This window comes from Corvus kubaryi, unplaced genomic scaffold (assembly GCF_017639235.1).
Source record: "Corvus kubaryi isolate FWS band 111438036 unplaced genomic scaffold, C.kubaryi_AGA036_p1.0 split3-73, whole genome shotgun sequence".
Classification (NCBI taxonomy): domain Eukaryota; kingdom Metazoa; phylum Chordata; class Aves; order Passeriformes; family Corvidae; genus Corvus; species Corvus kubaryi.
The window spans coordinates 2,271,198-2,296,327 of record NW_024582091.1 but is presented as its reverse complement, the minus strand read 5'-3'; the positions used below and the strand labels follow the sequence as shown (position 1 = coordinate 2,296,327).

At 34.8% G+C, this 25,130-nt stretch overlaps 1 protein-coding gene across 2 annotated transcripts in view; it reads left to right on the top strand.

The window, feature by feature from the left end:
• Nucleotides 1-25,130, top strand: part of CSMD1 (CUB and Sushi multiple domains 1) — a 1,103,023-nt gene that overhangs the window by 963,450 nt on the left and 114,443 nt on the right. For both annotated transcript variants that reach the window (XM_042017326.1, XM_042017325.1), the window contains exons 38-41: nucleotides 2,951-3,069; nucleotides 8,997-9,066; nucleotides 11,123-11,239; nucleotides 15,100-15,309. In XM_042017326.1, coding sequence (XP_041873260.1) covers nucleotides 2,951-3,069; nucleotides 8,997-9,066; nucleotides 11,123-11,239; nucleotides 15,100-15,309 — 516 coding nt within the window. The remainder of the gene's footprint in view (nucleotides 1-2,950; nucleotides 3,070-8,996; nucleotides 9,067-11,122; nucleotides 11,240-15,099; nucleotides 15,310-25,130) is intronic.

Genomic DNA, 25,130 nt, shown 5'->3' with positions numbered 1-25,130 from the left:
CTAGTTATTAGATTCTTTTGAAGATAAATACATAGCATACTACGATATCTAACAGTTATATTAAAAGTTCATTTAAAGGTTTTTGATTGATCATAGTATTTTTAAATTCTGTATGCTATTCGACCAGCAATGGAAAGAGCTATATTACAGGCACATTTATTAGTGTTGCTATGCAGCCACTATTATAACTGCTTCTGTAACTCAGAAAAATACGTAAAAGTAACTTTATTCATACAGATCTAAGCCTGTGGCCCTGATACTTTCAGCATACAGGAATTCTGAGTTCCAAAATGCAAATTCCTGATGACAAGAAGTGAACCTCAAATTTGTATTCACAGAATTCAGCAAGTCCATTGATATCTATAAGCAATTTACTTACTATGTCTTTGTTAGGTGCTTATTTATTTAATAACAGTGATCTTGGAGCATATCTTTTTAAATTTCATATCCTATTCAAGAGTGAGAAAGGTGAGAAATTGCAGAAATAAGCTTTGATTTGCTTAAGTTGCATCTGAACACTGGATTCACAAATTAGTGATCAGCAGTTTATATGTGGTTCTTTGAATTACTGAGATGAGGCATTATGCTTCACTTAATGCTGAAGCAAGCAGTTTGCGTGGATGCATATCACAGCTATTTAGTACCTGTACTCAAAGGAATTTTCCAGACACGGATACATTTATGGTATTGTGGCATACAGACTGGTTGACCAAAGGAATGATACTAGTCAACTTGCAGCAAAACCAAAACCATTGAAGTTAATGACAATATCTTGATGATTATTTGGAACATTACAGTTCCACATAGTGACCACACATGAAATTCCTAGTGGCCATGTAAAGTCACCATAGCATCATTTGCAAGTTGATTATATTGGTAGAATATAAAAATTTGTAAATTCTGTGAGAGAAATTCCTGAAAATCTTTAAAGCACATTCAGATATTTTCCAAAATTATAAATTCCAGTACACAAAAGAACTACTTTAGGGAGGCCCCATTTTTTGCAACTATTAAATAATTCTTTATTTGCTAATTTGATTTTTTTTTAGTTTGATACCTCTTTCATCATTTGTTATGAAGACTATACTTCATACCTTGACAGTTTTCACTCAGAATTAGAATGGAGTTCATTATCTTCATTCCTGATAAAAGTCAAATGTAGTAAAACTCAAGGGCACAGGACAAACAAGGAACATACAAGATTATAGAACTTATTTCCAGGAAAGAAAAATATGGCACAGCAATCACAATTTCCTGTGAAAGTGTAAAAGCTATTTCAGACTTCCATGTGCTTTTTTAGGAATAATATATTTACTTCAACTAAAACTTGAGCTGCAAAAGACTGGAATTGTGTGAAGTATGAAACACAAAATTTTTATTTGTGCATTTAATATCTGTAAGGCATTTCTATTTGAGTGATGAAAATTAGATACATAAAGATTTAGGCCATAAAATTAAAACCTTGTCTGTATCAAAATGTGTGATCAACATTATCTGTAAGAAAATTGTATTTCCCTAGAAGGGGTAGGGTCTCAGCCAATAATATCAGATATTGTTTCATGATTAAGTATCTGGAACAACAGACTCTAAAATGTCACATATCAAAATAAAGCCAAATATCATGTAATTTCTATATTAAACACAGTTCAGTTGCACTTACTGTCACCACACAGGTTAGATTTCATAGGAAGACAATGAGAATAATAGTTATTTTTTTTCAGACAACTGAGTTGAAGGATGCACAGGATCAAATTCAGAGAAGTATCATGTTCCTCTGATTTTTGGGGAATTTTGTGCTAATAAATTCTCAAAATCTCTTCTCACACATTGTGAAAATAATTTCCATTCTCTTTTGGCTTCTAAATGACATATTTAATAAACTATAACAGCTACATATTTATGTTTCAGTAGTAATTTTCTCTAATAAATAAGTAAATTCAAAATTAAGATTATATTTTAGATTGATTTTTGAGTTCAAAAAAAGTTTTTAACATTATAAGGGGAATGAGATTCTGTTCTCAGACCATGAACTTGCAAACAAATTCTTCTGGTTCTTCTGTTTGCAAAGAAAATCTTAAAAACACAGAATTACTTAATCTAATCTCCAGTTTCTCAACTGTCTTGTTCATTTGGAGTATTTTCACTTAGTTTGCAAAGTTGATATTTAATTTTCAGTAGTGCAGACTAACAAACTCCTTAGGTGGTCAAAAAAGGGAAAAAAAAGTGATATGCACTTGACAAAAAGCAGAAGTTTGTACTTTAGCTTGTCAAATTTAGGTGAAAAAATTTGAGAAATTACTAATAATGGAGAATCTTTGTGAAACCAATCTTTTGTTTTCTCACACCTGGCTTAAAAATAATTAAGAACAGACTATCCAGTCACACCTATGCAAAGATTTAGTTTTGGGCTAAGAGTACTAAATTTCAATATCTAAACTTCTTTATAGTCTGTGGCGTGGCCTAAGAATAAGGAACCACCAAAATATTCTGCTCATTTATTGTTGAAAAGAGAGACTATGCATAAAGTGTATTCCCTCTTTCTCCCTCCACTTCCTTCACAAGGATAAGAAATTATTAAAAAGCCCTAACAAAGAGAAACAAGCAAACAATAAAACCCAGGCTTTTTAACAAACTAACATCAGAATGCTGTTTTGGAGACTATAAAACTGTATAGTGTGTCATAGCAATGTGACCTAGTAACTGGTATAGTCACAGTGTATAGTCTTTGTGGTTCAGTCATATCACTTGTATTCTGTAGAACAGTTCTGAAAACTTCTGTGTTTTAAACAAAATTTCAGTTTATTGTTGAAAGGAATTTTTAATTAATGTTTTCTTAAAAAACCATAATTCTATGGAAAGAGTTCATTAAGGCACTATCAATATCAATGAAGAATATCAATGAAGACCTGCATACCTATGTTTTTTCAATCTTTGTCTTTACTTTTTCCAGCTGTAGGCCTTGCTGCCTGTCCAGAACCAGTAATTCCTAGCAATGGGATGAAATCAGGAGATAGATATATGGTGAATGATGTTTTGTCATTTCAGTGTGAGCCAGGATATACATTACAGGTATTTCTTTCTTTCTTTTTTTCTTTGAATAATGCACTGTGGACTAATTGCAATAAAATGCCAAGAGACCTGCCAAAAACGTATTCTAATGAACAGTCTGTATCGTGTACATAGAGATGATTTAAGTAGAGCCTATGCAAGTGCTCCCAAATTATAAAGCTACAGATGTGTGACATTTCTGGGCCCCAGAGAATCTGGGCTGGCAAATCTTGTCTTAGATCAACATACCATTGAGCAGTAAAGGCCATCAAAATGGACATTGAAATAACATGGATAAAACGTTTTCTCTAGAAAATTGTTATAGTGCTATCCTGTAGAGTACTGTGTTTTTCCTTTTGGGAGATTGATTTATCTAGGTGAAATTTTAATGTAGAAATACATTGTGGGATTTTGTCCTCTGCTCAGGAATTGTAGAATTGTTTCTAACGCAAATTTTTTTCATGCTCAATCTGCTCTTAAAAATCTTTCAGGGAAAGGTATTAGAAATTAGTTCACTGATTGGGGATGTTCACATACTGGTTTAGTTTCCCATGGTAGACATATGATTGAGCTGCTCTTTGTAAATGTTTCAGCACACTGTAAATCTAAGACTAAAAGCTTTTTTTCTTTCCTCACTAGTTTCTCTAATTTGTTTATATATAATCCACCACTGGTAAAATACATTGAGAACACCTGAGTTCAGAATTATTCGGTTGGTAATAGGTCCCACTCAAGACAGTATAAAATCCATATCAGAGAAAGCAAAGCATCACAACTTCTCCTTACAAGGATAAAGTTGCCCATCTGAGAACTGCCAATTGAGTGTTCTCTCAACATATATAGGATATTTCTTCGGTCTCTATATTTCTTACCATTGTACTAAAATTCTGCCAGGATTCAGACTAAGCATCTTACCCCTTAGGCTGGCTGTGGAAACACCTGCACATGAAACGTCTCTCTAGGTAACCAGGAATATGCATACGTTTTCAGTCATGTATGGCAGGTATAGGTCAAGTATTTAACTAATTCATTCTCTTTACTTGTATTACATGACTTGAAACAACCTGCATCAGGAGCATTCCATATCCATAGCAAAAATATTTTGTTATACTAGTATTCTGCTAATTAGAAAAGATTCAAGACTTGAGCACAACAAAGCCTATTCTCTATCCACCCTGAGCACTCATTGCTTCTTTAACAGTTTGAGGGTTGCTTAAAAGCCAGCTGACTGTTCATATACGAACTATTTACATTTTTTTTTCTTTCAAAATTAATATTATTTTGAAAATACGTTATGGTATAAACCCTTTAACTTTTGGTGTTTAAACTTTATTTTCTCTATTTCATCTTTCCCTTTCAGTATCCTTTGTAGGTAGCATGCCAGTAAGAAAATGAGAGATTTGATAACATTTTTATGGCATGGTCCCTTCAGAAGGACTATCTGTCATTAAAACTTGGCTCCAAAATAGATTCAGACTTTCATTTAAAGACTGCTGTTGAGCCATTAACAGTTTTCTATTTCAAAGTAGCAGTAAACTAAATAAATTATGATAGGACATATTATGTGGCTATACTGATGTTGCTATAGCTGAGACAAAGATATGGGAACTGAAATTTCATCCTCAGCACTGTTTATTTGTTGGAATGGAGTGCTGACATGGTTTTGGCCAAGCTGAAATATAACAGTTCGGTAATTATCACAAGTCAGAGACAGGCAGTTTGCATCATGGCATTTCTTTTGGAGATGAATTCAGAAGATAAAAGTTGAGGAGGTAGATATACAAAACATTGTACATTTGCACTCAAGGCTAGAAAACAAGCCCACACACTTCCCCTAGTATATATGTAGCTTATATGTTCTTTTAGGGCTTTTTTGCATGCATTAAGCTGAATTTAGCATTATTCATCTGTAGACTCAGGACAGTCTATTTCAATGCAGAGTCTATCTGGAAGTCAGCCTGTAAGAAACTTGGTTACACAACAATAAATATAATTGTATTTTAAGAGTTGTGTGCAATTCTTTATATATTTTTATTCAGTTCCACTTTATGGTGAAAGGATCAGAATCTGCTGGTAGAGCTGTTATATAATTGCTGTTCATATAATTGCCAAGAAGTGTTTGTTTAGTGCCTTGTTGCCGTGATCCAGGTCACTACTTCTGAGCTGTTATGACTAAAACACATATAGGTGAACATCTGATTTTTGGCTAAGCTTATAGCAGTGATCTGATGGAAAAAAAAGTGAAAAACTAACCCTATACTAATGGTTTCCTATTGAGTTGGAATAATGTATAATCCAATTTATTTAATCTAAAAAACAGCCATCTGATCTCAATCAGCTGTTTAGACTTTCATTGTGATACTAGAGATAAACAGCCGTACACTTCCAAGTGTATTAATTCTAAGATTTTCTGTTAGAATAGGAACTTTACTCTTAAAGTATTGTCCTTCTTCACTGATATCAAAAGGTTAACACAGATACCTAATTTTAAACTGCTTAGATTTAATGGTGTGACCTCTGCTTGTATTGCCCATCATATTGCAGACTCTTTTATCCCTACCTTTTTCAACAAGGAAACATCTAAATTTTGCATATGGAAAAAAAGGGCATCATTATTGTGTCTTTACTTACATGGATTAGAAATGGATACATGCTCAAGCACCATCAAGTATTCTGTCCATACTTAAAATAGTACTGGTGAAATATTGATGTGGACTGATAACAGTAGAATTTGATTACTTCAGAAATGGTTGGAATAAGTACAGGAAACCTTTTGAAGATCCACATTGTTAACCCTGGCTTGATGTTTTAGATCTACTCTTACTTACAAAATGATCAGAAATGTGAGTTCATAAATACAGTATTAGTATAATTCATTTGTGAAGAAGAGATCTGCACACAAAAAAACCTCTCATCTGTATTAATGCTAAATTTCAATGCACTACGTATATCACTATCACAAAACCATATAATGTCTTTTGTCTATATGCAGGTCTTATCTGTAGCCCTTTAATATGACTAACTGCACTTTTTTTATATAATTACAGGGATTCTATCATTAAATACTTTCTTAAAATTTCACAGCATATTGTTCCTTAACTGTATATATTCCAACCATAAGCCTCTTTTTCCATACATCTAAAAATCTAACACTATCTGTGGAAGCTGACATATATAAAAACTAGTTTCATGAGCTCGTTCAAAGTGTAAAACAGAAGACCTTCAATATCCAAATTCAATAGAAAAGAGTTTGAACCTTTTCAAAATATTGATGAGAATTGCTATGCTGTATGGACTCTGCTGTAAGAAAGTGCATACATATCTATCTATATATATATAGCATGTTACTCATGCTATATATATAGACAGGACAAGTAAAATGGGTCCAAATTAAAAAGAAATAGTAATGAAAATAAGGTTCTAAGAGTCACAGTATGTTTGCTATTCAACAAATATAGACCAGCATAACTTTTCAGAATCTTTTTTTTTTTCATTCTAGCTGTGAATTTATCCTCAGTCTTTAGAGAACATATTCACAGCTAGCGATAACAATCAGGTGTGGATTAGTTTATAATTGAGACTTACCAGAAAAGTCATAGAGCTCAAACTGCTACCTGGAGATGCATAAGAAAGGTAATTGCTAGCTGTAGGATTAAGTGTCTCTCCGCAGGAGGGAACTTTAAAAGACTGAAATCAGAGCGTGCTCTTGTTGGAAAGAGGCTTGAAGCTAGAGGAATCATTTAATTTTATTTTTCAAAAGATCTTTTATGGCTATTTTACGTTTTTCCTGACTGGGGTAGTTAAATTATGGCTTCCCCCTTGACTCACATCAGAGACATGCAATCACAGAAAACTAGGAAAAGAGAATAAACTAAAAGAGTGCAATCATGGAAGACTAGAAAGAGGGAGTGAAAGAGGGTGTAAAACAGGGAATATTGCATTAATTAAATTATTCAAAACCTCATCCATTTTTCAAGTAACTAAGATGACACAGTAGGTGCATGCACTTTTTTTCCTTTAAAAACGTTGCTTTTAAGGAAAATATTTTTATTGAATTATCAATTTGTATTGTTTTTAGAAGAAAAAGTCTAATTCATTTTTCATTATTTTAGTGAAAACTGATCCTTTTTTTTCCTTCCAAGTAATTTTCTGGATGTATTTCAGTTTGGCGTTCAGAAGATGATTGCCTAAATATACTTTACTAAATGATTAATTAAAGTAGTTTTATCCCATGCAATTCTATATGAACTTTATTCAAGGTTGTGTGTAAACATTCCAAATGATGTGAAAGAAATGTCATCAAATGGATTTTTTTTTATTGCAGTTTACCTATTCATTCTTTTTCTTATTTTTATGAGATTATGATTGCTATGGAAAAATAATATTTAAATAAATCTTCATATTATATTGATAAGATGTGCTGGCTTACTAAATTTTAGACTTCTAATATACTCCATAAAAATAAACTAGGGATGTTAAGTGACTTGCTCCAGTTTGTATATCCAAATGATTAAAGCAGAAAATAAACCTTGTTCTCAGTCCCGTGTCTCAATCTTTATATCAGTTGCTCTCACTCTTGCCAGTTTATTCAGCTTTTGCATTTCAGCAGCAGAATACATAACCTGAGTACCTCAAAGGACAGAATTGGCAAAAAAAGACTTTTTGTGCTACTGTTTTCAGTTTGAACTGTTCCTAGGAAAAATGAAGATGGGAGCATTTTGGCCCTAGGCAGTCATCCTGAAGTATGTGGGATTAGACTTTGCAAGTTATAGCCATGTCTTAATTCCTGCCATCACATGAGTCTGCTTGGTTCTTGTGATTTTTCTTAAAAATAGGCAGATTAAATTATTCTCGACAGCTAAATAAAGAGGCACTTGTATTCCTACAGCTGTCTGCCAAGATGTTGCATGTATGCAGTGGGTCATGTTATGAGGCCATGTGAGAGGTCAAGGCCTGCTGCTATTTGTTGATGACAGTCTTGGCATGGTCCACATTGAATATCTGTAGCAAGTAGATGTGGAACAAATTCCTCTCTGTGTCTGTACTACTCACACAGAGCAATGGTTGATTTACTCCGGATTGCAGCCTAAAAATCAACCACCATGCTTGCACTGTGGATGGATGTGAGAGATTGGTTACGTGAAAAGGGACATATAGATTCAGGATATACAGATCCTTTGCAGCTTACTGATCTGAGAAGCTGGCTACGTGAGAACGGGCACATAGACTCTTGCAGCTAGCTGAGCAAGGTCTCATAAGACAATGCACCACACATCCTGTGTAACAACTGAAGTTACAGAATATTACATGTATCTTGCTCAGTAACTGAACCACCATTGAGTCTTACTGCTGAACTATGGGTTTATTTGCAGAGCCAGCAAGGTTAGGTTTTGGCAGCAAAACAATGAACATCTGTGGTTAGAAGGCCAGGGAAAAAGGCAGAACTGCTGACCACGAAAGGGGGTCTAAGGAGGGGTTTAGAATCAGCTTAATCGACGTGAACCACTTAGAATGCGCCGTTACGAATATGCATAAAGCTTATTATTGTTAGTATATAAGGAGTTCTGGTACAATCAATAAATCGGATTCCTGCTGATCACTCATATTGAGCGTCTGGGTTTCCCCTCTATCACGACAGATGGAATACATTGGAATTGAAACAGGGAGTGAACTAATTAGACTATATGAATGCACACAGTTAACTGCTTCTGTCTTATAACCATACATTTAAGAGGTTTTCAAGTTACCAGAAGAAAGGTGTTTGAGAATATTTATGCAATAGAAGAATAAGAACATGAAACCTGAACTATTTGAAAATAGAGTTTCATTCAAGTAATTATTATGTAGTTCGCTGATTAGATTATCCAGGAGGTCCTCTGTAGCTCTGTTTTTCAGAAAAGTCCCATAAATAAATATCAGTAATCTGATTTTTTGCCCTTTCCAAACAGGGCCGTTCTCATATTTCTTGTATGCCAGGAACAGTTCGACGCTGGAACTATCCATCTCCTCTCTGCATTGGTATGGAAACTTGTTTTCAGTGTTCTGACCATCAGCCACAAGAAACTCCTGACCTTGTCATGTCTATTGTTCCTCAACTTAATTCTGCTTCATTCAAAACTTTTTTGAGTTTCCATTTGTATCTATGAAATATGGAAAAAAAAAAAAAGATTTTTTTTGTCTATATATAGTGAAATGCTATTTAAAAAAAATATCGTGAGAGTGAGCAAAGGAGGAAACCCATATGTTAACCATTGTTTAGCTTGTCCTGAATACTCTGCTTTGAATCAGGCTGAATCTTCTTTATAAAGGAGAGGACATTAACAGATTCCTTTTGCAGCATGCTCAGCTTGGAAAACCTAGGACCCAGGCAGGTCATGCAGGGCACCTAGGAGATTTCCTAAAGAAGCGGTAGTGAAGAGCAGCTCTGAAGCCAAGCCTTCAGGGGTGGTGGAATGAAAAGGAGTTCTAGGGATCCAGAAAAGGCTGGCTCTTTTCATCTGAGAAAGCTGTTAAATGATGCTGAGTTAAAAGTAAAGCTAAAAAGCATTTTCCTTTTAAGTACATTTAGAACTTAGCCAAATGGATCTGAGTTTTCTGTGTGTAGAAAATAATCTTCTGTAGTATTGTTTCTTAATTAGATAAAATTTAAGACAGTCAAGATTCTGCTGTATTTTGGTATGCTTATTTCAAGAAGAAGCAGGAATTGAGGGGTGAGAAGCACAGGTCCATCATAATGTTCTGTCACTTCAGCTTTGAAATACATTATTCAGTGAATGCTTTTAATTTTAATATTCAATCAGCAAAAGCTGTTCCTACTAGTTTCATATCTAAGAGGAATTCAAAATATTGGGATGATATTGAACAGCACTAATGTGAAATGGTTTTAGAGATTCCTTGTCAAGTTGAGCCCATATATTATTTTGTATTGTCAACTTCTACAGAAGCAATCACTTCTGATTGATATGAAAGCAGTGCATTTCCTTCAAATCAGTTTTAGAAATGGAAAACTTATTCAAGGAGGGGTGTTTTGGGCTTTGGGCACTTTTGTTGTTTCTTTTCTTTTTGTTTCACCCTTATGTTTCACCTTGCATACTAAATATAGTTCCTTTTTGCAAACATTGAACTCATTGAATTATGATATCCCGGGAGCTAAAATACCCCTAAGAGAAAAAACAAACCCTTAAAATATGATCCTCCCTTTTCTCTCGTCTCTAACACTTAAAATGTTGATTTCTATAGAATGCAAGCCAAAATCAGTACAATTATTACAACAGAGAGTAACACAATGTCACAATTGTGTTATCAGATCATGTATCAATGTAATGCCTGGCATGCAGACTCACAGGCCTTAAAGTAATGATTCCTCAAATAATAAATATAAATTACAGCATTCTAATTTGATTTCTTGAAGTTATTCTTACTTCATATTACTGTCCTAGCATATGTGTAAGCTCAGCCACTTTTTTGCAGGTTGCTTCAAGTATTTACAGCTTAGCTTTATGTCATCCTAAGTGATGCAAATGGGTTTTCAATTTCCAGACATATGAATTTGCTGAATAGAAGCATACCAATTGAAAGCAAAGAATACTTCTGTTATGCAGCAAGTCTATCCTCTTTCTGAATTGAAGCAAAAACTCTGGTGGGGTTTTTGTTTGCTTCTTTGTTTTTAAATTCAAGTGTAGTTTTGGTTATATTGAGTAATGGATCTGTTGCATCATTATTTGGGATCATAATTCAGTTTAATTTCATATTTGTTCCTCTGATTGTGAAACATATCTCAACATATCACCCGACATTTTTAACAGTAACTGCCAAACTGAGGCAATGGGTTGCCTGGTCTATATGTGCAATTACACATTTGTAGTTATATTACAGGGAACATATCACCTTACACAAAGATTTTGATCTCAGTCAAATCCTTTTTTTTCCTCCTTCATGACGAGTTTTTTGACTGTGATAAATTTCACTGCTTTTGGGTCACGGGAATAAAATGGAAAATCCATTTTGAATTAAACATATGTCAAATATTAGGAAATAATAAAAGATACAGTGATTTTCTTTTTGTTTTTAATAGCTAAATGTGGTGGAACACTGACAAACATGGCTGGTGTGATCCTGAGCCCAGGTTTTCCTGGAAATTACCCTAGCAACTTAGATTGTACATGGAAAATTTTATTGCCTATTGGATATGGTAAGTAAACTTATATTGGAAAAGCAATTATTTGTAATCATCAGATTGAAATATATATATGAGTATTATCGTTTCCAATATGAAGTAGATTTTATCCAGTGAATGTATTGTGAACCCTTACATAATTATTTGCTATCTTTGAAATGAAACTGGTTGTCAATTTTTAAATGTGACTTTGCCAAAGCAACTTGTTATTAACTCACGCTGTCTCAGAAACTGATTTCAAAGCAAGTGAAATCTGTGGCATGAAGATATATCAGATGAAATAAATAATGTGACTTCTAAATTAAATTTCTAAATTTTGTTCTCCAAGTGATGTTTTAACAGTAATTTATGTTCTATAAAAATAGACAAAGCCTCACTTCTAGAACTATGAATTTGGTTAAAAGCATTCTCAAAATGTGTTCCAAATCCTAGATTACAGTTGCCAACTTAGAATCTTTCTAGGTTTACATTAAAACTATTGTCATACAGAAAATATCTTCACAAATAAGTAATAACTATGTTGAAAAGGTAATGATAGATAATAAGAGATCTCTAAGTTCATGTATAAAACACAGTCTTCTATCATTATCAGAACTGAGATAGGAATAAGTTTTCTTGCTGTGAAACTTCATGTCCCATACTGTAAATTCAATGCCAATGCTCAATAAGAAAATTAATTTTAAAAACTTGTTACAAAATTCCCTATTCTTATCCGAGGAAATTCGTTTATTTTTCATTTTCTCCATTTGCATTCATAACAGAGATTTTTGTAGTGAGATGTACTACTTTCATAGTATTTCACTAAGTTAATATATAGAAATACTTTGCTGCTGTTTAGAATAGTGTCCTTTATCAGTGAACACCTGGTAAAACTGATCCATCATAGTTATGGATAGCCTTAGTAGCCTTAGATATCCTTATAGATGTAGGAGAACCAAGACAGAACATCCTTTGCTAGTTTTGATATTCCCCAGCTACATTTGCAGGAAACAAAAATGATAAGCAATGCCATCCTATTTAGGTTATTACAATACTGCCTTTGAAAAACAGTCCTTTGTATTTCTCAGAGTTGCTCTTTTTCTTTAAGCTTTTTCAAGTAGAAAATGTTTCATGAATTAATTGCACAAGAGCATCTTGTATCTTTTTATTATTTTTCTCACTTTTCTGAAAGTCTCTGGTGGTGGTAATTCTATAAGTAGAAAAGGCAATAGTTTTATTTAGTAAGGGTTTTAACAGGTAAAAGGTATTCATAGCACTGATCTATCATTGTCTTCAAAAATACTACAAAAGACATTTTTTACCATCAAGTCCCTACAGCAATATTTTTCCCGAAGTATTTGTTAAATAATCCACATATAATATCTTTATATGAGGTTTAAAATTGCAATCGATGTGATCTTTCACAATGTACTCCTACTGAAACATCTTGGATATTATTTTAATTAAAAGTGTAAGCTTGTCTACTGAAAAGCTGCTTGTATACTTGCATTCTATTGTATCGAAACAACTGTGTGCTTAAACAAAGTCTAACAATAAAATTGTGGGAGCTAAATGTGTCCCAAAATGTAGTGCTCTCTTCACTACATGAAAATACATCAGTCATGTAAAAGAAGACACTACTAAAATCCAAATATTTTAAAATAAAAAAATATTTTTTTTCAAGTGAGTTGTTGTGATTTTGAAATTTTCTCAGGTAGCTGTTAATTAATTAACATTTCTAAAAACAATTAGCTCAGCTTGGAATTTTCTTTATTCACAGTACCTTCAAGTGAGAGAGGAAGTGCTGTTGAGATTAGAGCAGGAAGTAATATAATTATAGTTTGACCAGATAATGATTTATTTCCTGTAGCTATCAGTTTTATTCCATGTAATTTTATGTAAGAAATAGTTTAGTGTAGAAAAATTTTTCTTTGACATATCAAATTGACATTTGCAAATTGTATAAACTTGGACTTAAGGCTTGAGGGGACACATACAGTGTGTTCTCTAATTGAAATTAGCATGTTTGAAACTACTTTAAGTAGGTTTGGTTGTTTTTTTTTTTTTAATTACCTTTAAACCTATTTTTTGACTTTTAAAACACAAAGCCTTTCTATACTGAATATATACAAATGGACATAGAAATTCCTTTTCAGGGATTAAATTAGAATGATTCAGTTTTAAAGGTACTCCATGGCTCATCAGAGACTATTTCATAACAGTACTTTTATTTAAATACCTAAACAATTATTCGGGCTCTATATAAATATGCCAAATTTGATTATCTGCTTGTAACTTTCACAATTTAGGCATAACGTTAAGTGGCTGCTCAATTCTTTATCATTTCTATGGTGTTGGCATCCAGTCTCTGTTGGAAATCACTAGCCGTGATACTGAAGTCAAGATGTTTCCAGGCTGCTTGGTGTCCTTACCCCATCTCAGATCCCGAGAGTATTGTAAAATTAGTGACTTCATTCAAGTCAGACTAACCATATCCGACATCATACAGAGATGGCTGATATTGTGACTCTGATATGTTTGGTGTGTACCTCTCTATTGATAGCATTGTGTTAAGTGTTCTTATTCAGCAGCCAAAATACTTGATTTCATACCTCCCATTTTTCATAGGTCAGAGAAGGTACTAGAACTAAATAGCCCATATTTCTACAAGTGTTCTATAAAACCCAGTTTATTTGGTATCTTATTTAATTCCTCTTGTAGAAAAAAAAAATTCTTTTTTATACAATTGATTCAATCTTAAACCACAGAGGTGAAGAAATCAGCTATAAACAAGACTGAGTGAATTACCCTGGTAATCTATTACCGTGGTAATTAGTCTATAATGGTCTCTCCTGGAATGAAGAATATGTCTCTACTGCTAAGTAAGAATGTCAAGCAGAGTTAAGGCATTGAATATTTCACACTGCTTTGTTGGCTCATTCAGTAACTCTGTTTTATTCTATTACAGCTGGTTCTTCACTGTCTACTAGAGCAATGTTAGGCCCAAAAAGTGCAGTTGCAAGTTACTTGGTACTAGGCTTCCAAACCAGGAATTCATCCCTCACTTCTGTTTTGATATGATACATAGGCATGGTTTAAGACTGGATTTCAAGTCCTTAGTCCACATGAAGTAGTGCCAGAACTTCAAAACAGTTCTTCCCATGAGATTATGTTTATAATTCCAACTGTTCAGCATTTTTTGAATGCTTAAAGGCCTTGTTCAAGCACTTGATTCCCAGAGAGGGTTTGTGGTAAATTCTCTGGAGTTAGCACCTGTAACCAGTCTGTAGTTCGGTGCATCTTATAGGGCTGCATGCAGGGTAAAATGGCTCTGAAGGCACACTGGCCCAAGTTAGAAGGAAAAGGAGACAAATATAGGTGACAAGGGGCAGGACAAACAAAGTAGAGTAGATAGTTGGAACTAGGTAGGTAAACTTGTGCCTCTGAAATGTCACTCTGTTAGTAACCTTCCTGGGTGCTGAGCTGATCCTGAGCCTCTGTGAGAGGCCTTGGCCCGGCTATAGGGATGCACTTGGGATGGCAGAGTCCCAGCCATGCCATGGCACAGCAGGATTTATGATTTGCCCCTCCCTTGAGTCTTTATGTTGACTACTTTAGGAATATGAAAAATCCCTGGTGTTGACTTTGTGACTTTATGGCTTACTTTCATTTGTCCCTTCATGTGTGGTTATGATATTTATTGGTAACCAAAAAAGTTGGAAACTATAACTCTTATAATACTTTGCAGCTATTTCTTTAACTTAAGCATCCCATTTTGAATAGTGACTAAAATATAAGCATAGTGCCTGTAACAACTAGTATATTTTTTTTTAATTTACATGCTGTAGTATTAAGCAACGAGTTATAAAATTTTTATTTCTTTCTCAATGCTGCAGGTGCACACATTCAGTTTCTGAATTTCTCTACTGAAGCAAATCATGATTTCCTTGAAATTCAGAATGGGCCTCACCACACCAGTTCTATGATCGGCCAGTTTAGTGGAACGGAACTCCCATCACCCTTGCTAAGTACTACTCATGAAACACTTGTCCATTTTTATAGTGATCACTCAGAAAACAGGCAAGGATTTAAGTTGACATACCAAGGTAAGTACAAACTAGCACAATGATCTTTATGGTTAGAAAGGAAAAATAAAATTTTAATTGTTTTTTATTATTATTTTAGAAGATATATTTGGCATATACTATATACCATTTTAAAATCTGTGGATTGTTCAATAAATAGGTTGGAATTTTTAAAATTGAAATTGTGTTGAATTGGAATCTTTGTTCTATTGATGTAAAAGCCTGAAAACAAGGTGATGTTATTTGCCAAAAGTCACATAGCTGATAACCCTTCCCATCCCATTAAGTTGTACTGTTACCGAACCTTACTACTAATATTCACTGCCTTGTTTTCCCATTTATATAATCTTTTTATGTTTATTACAATGGTAGAAGTTATTTTAAATATGCAGATGAGAAGTTTAATAATTCATATGTTATGTATTTGCAGTCTAGACTTCTGTGAAAATTCCCCAGAAATGAAAAAATGCCAGATAACACATTCTATATCTATTTTCAAACACATACAATCAGTATTTAAAAATGTGAACTTCTTTTGGTCTCTTACTGTTGGCTTTTTCATCATCTTCATTGTTTGTTTGTTTATTTGTTTGTTTTCCCATTGGTGACAATAAAACATCATTAGTTTGTGCATATTTTTGAACTGTTAAAATAGTCTTGCTGTCAACTGTTGAGCCCCATTGCAGGATCTGAACAGTTTAACAAAATTTAATGGCTGGTTTAATTCTCAGATATCTGTGAGGGAATTCATGCCACCTTATTCTAGGATCTTAATTTGGGTAACTTGGTTATATGTTGTGGTTTAATACCAGTGGGCAGTTAAACACCACACAACTACTCACTCACCTCCTGCCCACTCCAGTGGGATGGGGGAAGAGCAAAGGAATCCTAAAAGCAAGAAAGCTTCAGGGCCAAGACAAAAAACATTGTTTAATAAGTGAAGGATAAGGTGAAGAAGAGAGAGAGAAAACAAAAGTGATTTAAAGGCAGCTACTCACCACCTCCCACAGGCATATTGATGCACAGCCAAATATGGCTAATGTCCCTAGTCCCCCTCTTTTCCCTTTTGTTGCTGAGCACAACTTCATGTGGTATGGAAGATCTCTTGTTAGTTCAGGTCATCTGCCTGGTTGTGTTCTGACCCAACCTATTGTACAATCCCAATTTATTTACTGGGAGAGCATAGTGGGAGATAGAGATGACCTCGATGTTGTTCAGCAAAAGCCAGAACACTAGTGTGTTATCAGTATTATTTTGGCCACAAACCTAAGACACAGCACCATATGAGCTGCTATGAAGACAGCGAACTCTATAATTTCCAGGCCCAGTACAGCACTTATTTGCATACACACATATGTATACATTTATAGTTAGATCATATCTATGGAGTCAATGGACAGAGAGGAAGATTCTGAACACCTGAATTAGGCTAATAAAGCATGCCCACAGAGAAGTCATGACTCTGTTGTCTGTAGAATTTTGTTCTATCATATAGTCTCATAAGTATGGAATATCCTCACATCATACCTACCTACTATTAGTTTTCCTCTGAGCAGTCAAAAATGATTGTGATTGGCAAGCTACAGAAATGACAAAGAAGTAAAATACAAAGTCATGTGATATATTTTCGATATATTCTCCAGTACTCTTTTTTCTGGTTCTAATTAGAGTGTTTTTCCTTGCTATAACAGGGTCTTCCTGACTAACAGCATTTTCTGTGCTGAAACTAGTAGTTAAATCTTACGTTGTTTGTAGACTGTATAACATGTTCTTCTAGAGGCAGTGTTGTAGCTTACTCAACAAGTGCATGGTTTTATTGCTCTTTTCTTCTATTCTTCCCTTTCTTACTTTGTCCAGTAGGACTAATTGGTCTGTTCAGAAATAAATGAGAATGTGATGAAGAGGGCATGATACAATAGGAACTTCTGGTTTTTGGTTCATTCTAACCATCTCTTGTTAAAATCAGTTACTTTTTTGATAAGTTGCATGCTTTCTACTTCTCCCACTTGCAACTTGTCAGCTGACAACAAACATACGATCACGACTACCTCAATGAAAGTGTAAAATTTTATCCTATTATGTAAATGTAGGAAAAGCAATTAACTTAAAACCAGAACAATATATTATGAAATATTACATTTTTTCATTACATGAGCCTTATAATAAAATATCTTTTAAGTGATGAAGATTGTGTTAGTGGTATTCTCAAAATAAAAGAAAATTTACAAAAAAGTATTGTTCATCGAATTTCAGAAACCTGTAGTATTTTCCAAGTATTTATAGAAAAAACCCAGAAAAAATATTAAGTTCTCAACAATAGTAATAATTTGATAGGACATTTCATAGCTAAGTTATTAGTCTAATAGTTATAATAGTAGAATGGAAAAATGAGAACCAAGAAAAAGATACAGTTAATTTAACTGATATTTGAGTCACTCTAATTTCAAATAAAAAATATAACTAGTATTTATCTCGTTTCACAAAAAGTGTAGTTATGGGTGTATTTGTATTACCAAATGCATAGACATTCATCCAGTTTTATGCTTCCCATGAGTGAGAAGCAAAGCAATTTCTTCTGTAAAGATGACTCATTCAGTTCATTTTAATGTATTACTCTTTACCTATAAAGAGACAGTATTGTAGTGTATGTATTTACATGTGTGTGTGCGTGTGTATGCATATATATATGTATGTTAAAAAATTTATGGGTTTAAAACATTAAAAAAAAACCCATAACATAATCCACTTCAAAAAAAATGAAGTGCTGGAAAAAATGAATTATTCTCAAAGGTACTTATGATTTATTGATTTTTGTTTTCTAATGTGGAAAGTTGTAACACTGTCGTGTTCAATTTTTAAGTGATTAGGATCTACCAGCTAAGCTCACTCTATTGAATTTATTGTTGACTTATGTTCCATTTTCTACTTCGTTTTCTTCATTTTACAGATATGGGACTTTTCTTCTTTAAAAATTGTCTTTCATGTGTTTATTTTTCTTTACAAAGCTGAAACTCTCTCTGTTGCCTCTGAGACCGCAGATTGCGCTAGCCATTTCTACTGTGAAGATCTAGCAATTCTCTGATCACCATATATTATAGCTTCATTCAGCCAAAATAACTTGCTCAACATCATTTAGAACATATAGAAAATCGTACACTCAATTAGATATCCCTAATCTACAAACTTCAGAAAGTATTATGTTTCAGTTTATTCCTTGTTCTTCTCTTGTACTCTGAAAGAAAATTGCTGGTGGTTTGCAATTGAGCAATTTTATTGTCTGCTTTATTTTTTATCATACAAGATATATGTTGGTTTTGATAGCTGACTTTTCTTTTCTTGTTCCACATCTGTTGCCCTTGATATTTAGTTATCTTTTCTTATGGGCGGTCTCTGGACTTTCCTACTCTTTTTAGTATTATATTACTCAGTAACTCTCTCTTCCTCTTAGACTATCTACAATTGCTGAAACTCGATGTAAAAAATAATTCTTCGCTACTCAATGTTTCTCTTTTCCTTCTCCATTCTTCCCTAGTAGAAGTGTTGTTTTCCTTTCAGTAAATCAAATGCCATACAAGCCTTAGCCTGATTTGTTGTTGATGGAACTGAGCACTGTTTTGTTTTCTGGCTGTAACGCTACTGAATATACCTTTGTTATGCAGTTTTGAAACCATGGGCTGATTTCAGTTAAATTTCACAGTTCTGAAATAAAGCCCTTATTGAGAAGAAAGATGCAGCATTACTCCATAAATACCAATTCTGTTTGACTTGCTGGCTACCCAATCAAAATATTCTTTGTCACAACTCAATTTAGTATGCAGTGTCTTCCGTAACTGCTAATCATGGGATATAAATGTGGGAGGGAAACAAAATATGAGAGCTTGGTATGGGCGTCACATTCAAAATCGTATTATGGGCAAAAGGAATCATGTCATATATGGAAAGCAAAGAATTTATTTTTAGTCCAATTGATGCTCACACAGTTAATTTGTCCACTTTTGTCATTTCTAGAAATGAATTTGCAAAGCAAAGCAGTTGGAGCTAAGTTCCTGACATCTTTACACATTTAAGCAGATGGTTTTTTTCAGACTGCTTCTAATTGATGTCATTTTAGGATGTCCTAATGTACTGTGATTGAGGAAAAAAAGAAAAAAGTTTTATAAGTAAAAAACATTGCTTTTCTAATAGTGAAATTAATTTAATTTACTCTTAAAAAAAAAAGAAGAATAGGCAAAAGGAATCCATAGTTACAGTAACATTTGCCAAATCCATACTAGTTGTCTTAGTGAATGTGTTGCATATTAGGAGTGCCCACAAACTTACATAGCTTAAGTCAAATCCCTTTTAATATAAATTTAAATACAACAGATCAGGTTAAAGATTAAATTTGTGTTTTTTACTGTATGGTACTAAACACAGTTCAGTTCAAGGACTGATTTTTTTAAGTGAAAATAATTGCCTTTTCTGCTAACCAGAATAGGTAAGGACACTAAGGTAGCAGACTTTTTTTGCCAGGTATTTACCTTTTTTGTAGATATCAATCTAAAATAAAGGGAGATGAGTGATGGCTGTGCTTATTCAATCAAGCTTGCATGCTATAAAAAAAAAGAAGTTTTCTAGAGATCTTAGCATCTTATGAAGGATAAGTTTTTGATAACCCCTCATCTCAAGGGAAAGCAAAGAATATGAATTTTGTAGAGTGAATTATGAAATTAATAATGCTTTTTCTCAATTTTTCTACTGATTTTCTGAAGGCAGTAAACGGTTGTGAGATTGAATCTTAATATAGCTTGGGATTGTACTCTGAACACATTATTTTTAGGAAGAAAAGTGCATGCGCACTGAGAACTGTGAAATATTTTCTACCCATACTTGTAGGGAGCTAGTGCTGGGCCTTAAGCCTGTGAATTCTCACAGCACGGGATTTGAATATACAACCTATATCACTTAGTGTGTATTTCTCAATGCATTAAAAAGCTTTGTCTCCTTAGCAGAACCCTAGGGAAATTACAGCTCTCAGTACTATTGCTGATCAGATCTTTTTTGGTTTTTTGATATTTTCATATTCTCCTTCCCTTCAGCTTTGCAATTGCAATACATAGGGAATGGTGGGTATTTCATTATGTTAAAGATGGATTACTGAATTTCTGTGTGTTGTGGAACCTTTTGTTTCACTTGTAGCAAGAAGGAAGTTCATAGTGATTGCATGTTGAACTACTGGAAGAAGTTAGAATAAATTTTATAATATATTATTTTTATTTTTTTGCAAAATAATGAAAGGACTTTAAAGTGCCTAATTTTTTAAAGAGCAACATTTAAGTTTATTTACATTCTTTCTACTGTTGAAATAACTATTGTACTGTTTAATTAAAAAGCAGAAGCATTGAGAAAGACTTACTTGTAATGAGTGTTGTGGTTTTGCCACCAATGTAGAACAGCAAAGAGAGGAAACAACCACAAATACTTAGAAGAACATTTCTATATCTCATTTGACTGGTGATCTTGAGTTTCTGAGACCCTCATATCTGTCAAATCTTAATATCTGGGATCTAAACAGCCTCTGTACACTATGTCTGAGAAGAACAGTCACGGAAGTTTGATTGGCAAGCCAAGTTATTCTAGGTCAGAAGAAATAAATAGCTTTTATGGCCTTTGAGAGATTCATAACAAAATTTAGTACACAGAAGAACACAGTTAGTCCAATGGTTCATAAGACATATTTGTGGGTTGTAATTCCTGTCCATATTAATGTTACCTCAGCTTTTAATATTTCTAGAACATCTTTTTTTCCATGTGTCTTTCCCTTTAAGACTAGAGCTTCTTTAAGGGAAGCAGAATAAATGTTTGATTTTTATTATTTTTACTGTGGGAATCCTAGTTCCTATTTTTGGAACTGTAAGAGTATTTTCAGTCTGCTCTGAATTTCAATGTAGGATAAAGCTGAATATGAAGTAATAATCTTATTCTCATGCATTTGAGAGTTTGAGCAATATGTTCCAGAAAATGCAAAGAAAAAAGTTCTAATTGCCTTCACTTTCTTCCACAAACACTCATGCACATACAAAACATGATTTAACATGTTAAATCCAATGGTCTTTATCTGGAAAAAAGATGATTATGATGGTGCTTTTGAGTAATAGGAATCATGGAATGAAAAGGGGATTGTTGAAAAATTATTGCATTTTAAAATGGTTTCAGATGATGTCCTAAATCGGGAATGCTAAAGGAAACAAAGTACAATCTTTTGAGGGCCTTGTAGCAAATTATTTTCTAACTCATTAAGTGATGTTTCATGATTCTAGTCCTGAGTCATGGCATCTGTAAAGATTATGTCCTTTGGTGCCTACAGCAATAAACTGCGGTTCCAGATTGCCAGTCCTATCCTGGGCTGCAGCAAATTGAATCCTGGGCTTCCATAAAAAGAGGATGGCCAGCAGATCAAGGGAGGTGATTCTCTCCCTCTGCTTTGCTCTCTTGAGACCCCACCCGGAGTGCTGCATTCAACTCTGGTGCTTCAAACACAAGAGAGGCATGGCCCTGTTAAAGTGGGTCCAGAGGAAGACTACGAAATAAGCAGCAGGCTGGAGCACCTCTTCTGTGAAGAAAGGCTGAGAGAGTTGGAGTTCAGCCTGGAAATGAGAAGGTTCAGGGAATCCTTACAGTGGCCTTTCAGTATTTAAGAGGGTCTTTTACGAAAGAGGAAGAGCGGAGACATTTTACCAAGGCCTTTATTGAGAAGGGTCAGCAGAAGACAGTAGATTTAGATTGGGCGTAAGGAACATAAGATGAGGCTGGTGAGACACTGAAACAAGAAAAGCTGTGAATGCCCCATCCCTGGAGGTCTTCAAAGTCAGGCTAGATGGCACTTTTAAAAATGTGATCTACTGAAGTATGTCCATGCCAATGGCAGGGAAGTTGGAACTAGATCAACTTTAAAGGACCCTTCCAACAAAACCCATGATAGGCTAGTCTAGTCTAAGAAGTGGAGTTTTTTACTGAGTCTCTAGTTATACACACCATGATACTGGAGGAATGTACAATAAGCCTAAATGGAAGTTTTAAGTGAGCTATTTGTGAGCTCTCCTAGCATTTGAGTGATTGCATGCTCAATTCTCTGCTAATACCATTTTTCTGTAAAGCAGTTATTTCCAAGTTTAAGTGTTACAGAAGTATGTGGCGCTTGAAAAGCAGTAAGTCGCCCTAGTGTTTATGTAAGATAGAAAATACATTTGAACCATCACAACAAGATAGCAGACAATCAATTATATTTCCTTTGTGACTTACAATCTTTTTTTATCAGCGGAAAATACACTGCACAAAGAAATGATAAATGTTTATATAATTTTAAATTTCAAGTATTTGACTGCTGCCAGCATTGGAATGAAATCTTTTTCTCAGATTTCCTTTACATTTTATTTCAGGCTCTCACTAGAGTTTTTGTGTGCAGTGAAATGGAATCTCAGTTTGTAAAGCTCAGAACCAAACAAATCTTTGGGCATGACACTCATAAAAAGAGCTTTCTATTGCAAGGTGTGACATCAGAATTTCTTGGCAGTATTTGTTAGTCATGAGTACTGAGTAATGAATTGCTCCATTAAATCACGTGTTATTGATATATCAAAAAGACAAAGAAGAATATAATTCAAATTTATACTAAAACTATAAAACATGTTTCTTGAGTGGCCTGTAAATCATGATATAATAGTCACATGGATCACCTGACCAATAATTTATGAGTCATCTATAGGATTCATACCAGAAAACACAAGTAGAGTATCTCAAAGTTTTATACCTTATTTTTTAAAATAACAAATAACAAAACAAACAATTGTACTCTGCTCACATTCAAGTGCTTTCACCCCTAACTGACTGAATTTCAAATTTATGGTGATCTGCTTTAGGTACAGGTTCTACTCTTACTGAAACAAATTCTAGAACAAACCCCAAAAATTTCTGTATGTGTTTTGTTTGCCTTATTTACAACAGGCAAAAAGCATAGGCATTTCTGAATAAACAGTGACTAGAATTTTCAAAGGTAGGTTTTGGTTTTTCATTTATAATCCAAATGACTGTAAGGGATGCTGTCTACAAATCTATGGGATCTGATGGGATTCTTCATCCAAGAATTCTCAAAGGGCTGGCTGATGTCATTGCAAAATATCTCTCAATGATTTTTGAGCAGTCTTGGGAATCTGGAGAGGTCCCAGCTGACTGGAAGCTGGTGAACATTGTCCCAGTTTTCAAGAAGGGCAAGAAGGAGGACCCCAGAAACTACAGGTCTGTCACTCTCACTTCAGTGCCTGGTAGAATTATGGAGAAGGTTATCCTGGAAGGTATCAAAAAGCACCAGAAAGACAACGCAGTCATTGGTCACAGCCAGCATGGCTTCATGAGAGGAAAGTCCTGCTTATCAAACCTGGTTTCATTTTATGACAAGGTAACTCACCTAGTGGATCAAGGGAAGCTGGTTTATGAGATCTATTTGGATTTCAGCAAAGCTTTTGATGCTCCCACAGGATCCTTCTGGACAAAATGTTGAGCACACAGCTGGATAAACACATCATGTCATGGGTGAGCAACTGACTCATGGGTCAGGCACAAAGGGTGACAGTGGCTGGGGTGACATCAGACTGGTGATCTGTCACTAGTGGAATGCCACAGGGCTCCATCTTAGGGCCTGTGCTCTTCTACATCTTTGTGAATGACCTGGATGCAGGACTGGAAGGGATACTGAGCAAGTTTGCAGATAAAAAAGAACTGGGAGGAGTTGTTGGCTCCCTCCAGGGCAGGAAGGCCCTGCAGAGAGACCTCAGAAAATTAGAGGGTTGGGCAATCACCAACCATATGAAGTTCAACAAAGCAAAGTGCTGGGTTCTGCACCTGGGATGGGACAACCCCAGATGTACAGACAGACTGGGGAATGAGATGCTGGAAAGCAGTGCCATGGAAAGGGACCTGAGGGTCCTGGTCAATGGCAAGTTGAATATGAGTGACCCTGGCATCCAGGAGGGCCAGCCGTGTCCTGGGAGGCATCAGGCACAGCATCACCAGCCAGGCAAGGGAGGGGATTTTCCTGCTCTGCTCTGCTCTGCTCTGGGCGGCCTCACCTCGAGTCCTGAGGGCAGTTTTGGTCACTGCAATATTAGACAGATAACTATTAGAGAGAGTCCAGAGGAGGACAACAAAGATGGTGAAGAGCCTTTAGGGGAAGTGGTATGAGGAGCTTCTGAGGCCCCTTGGTCTATTCAGCCTGGAGAAGAGGAGACAGAGGGAGACCCCATCGCAGTCTACAATTTCTTCACCACCTGCTGGCTGATGCCAGAACCACCTCCCTGAACCCAGATCAGCCACCCCTCCGGGTAACTACTCCCAGTTTATGTACCAGGCACAATGTTCTATGGTGTGGAGCACCCTTTGGTCAGTTCAGGTCACCTGTCCCAGCTATGCTCCCTCCCATTTTGTTTATCAATTTTTTGCATACCACCTCACTGGCAGAGCATGAGACAAATTTAAAAAACTGAGAAGAAATAAACTATTCCCTGACAGAAACCAGGACAATAGCCACCTCTTATTCCATATCGTTTTTGTCAAGCCAAATTTCAATACTCCCCAATATCCATCACCTTCCCTGTTTATCTCTTTGACACATATACATTGTCATCACTTCCTTAGTCTATGGAACACCTCTGTCAAATCTCTCAGTATTTCCTCTCTCACCTGAGTTGTTTCTGTATTACCTTTTTATGTAGATCTATGAGAGAGGGTTTTTGTTTCTGAAATTGATTTTTAGCACTAGCTGCAAAAATTCTGCAACTGCATTAAGTACTTTCAAAACATAATCTATG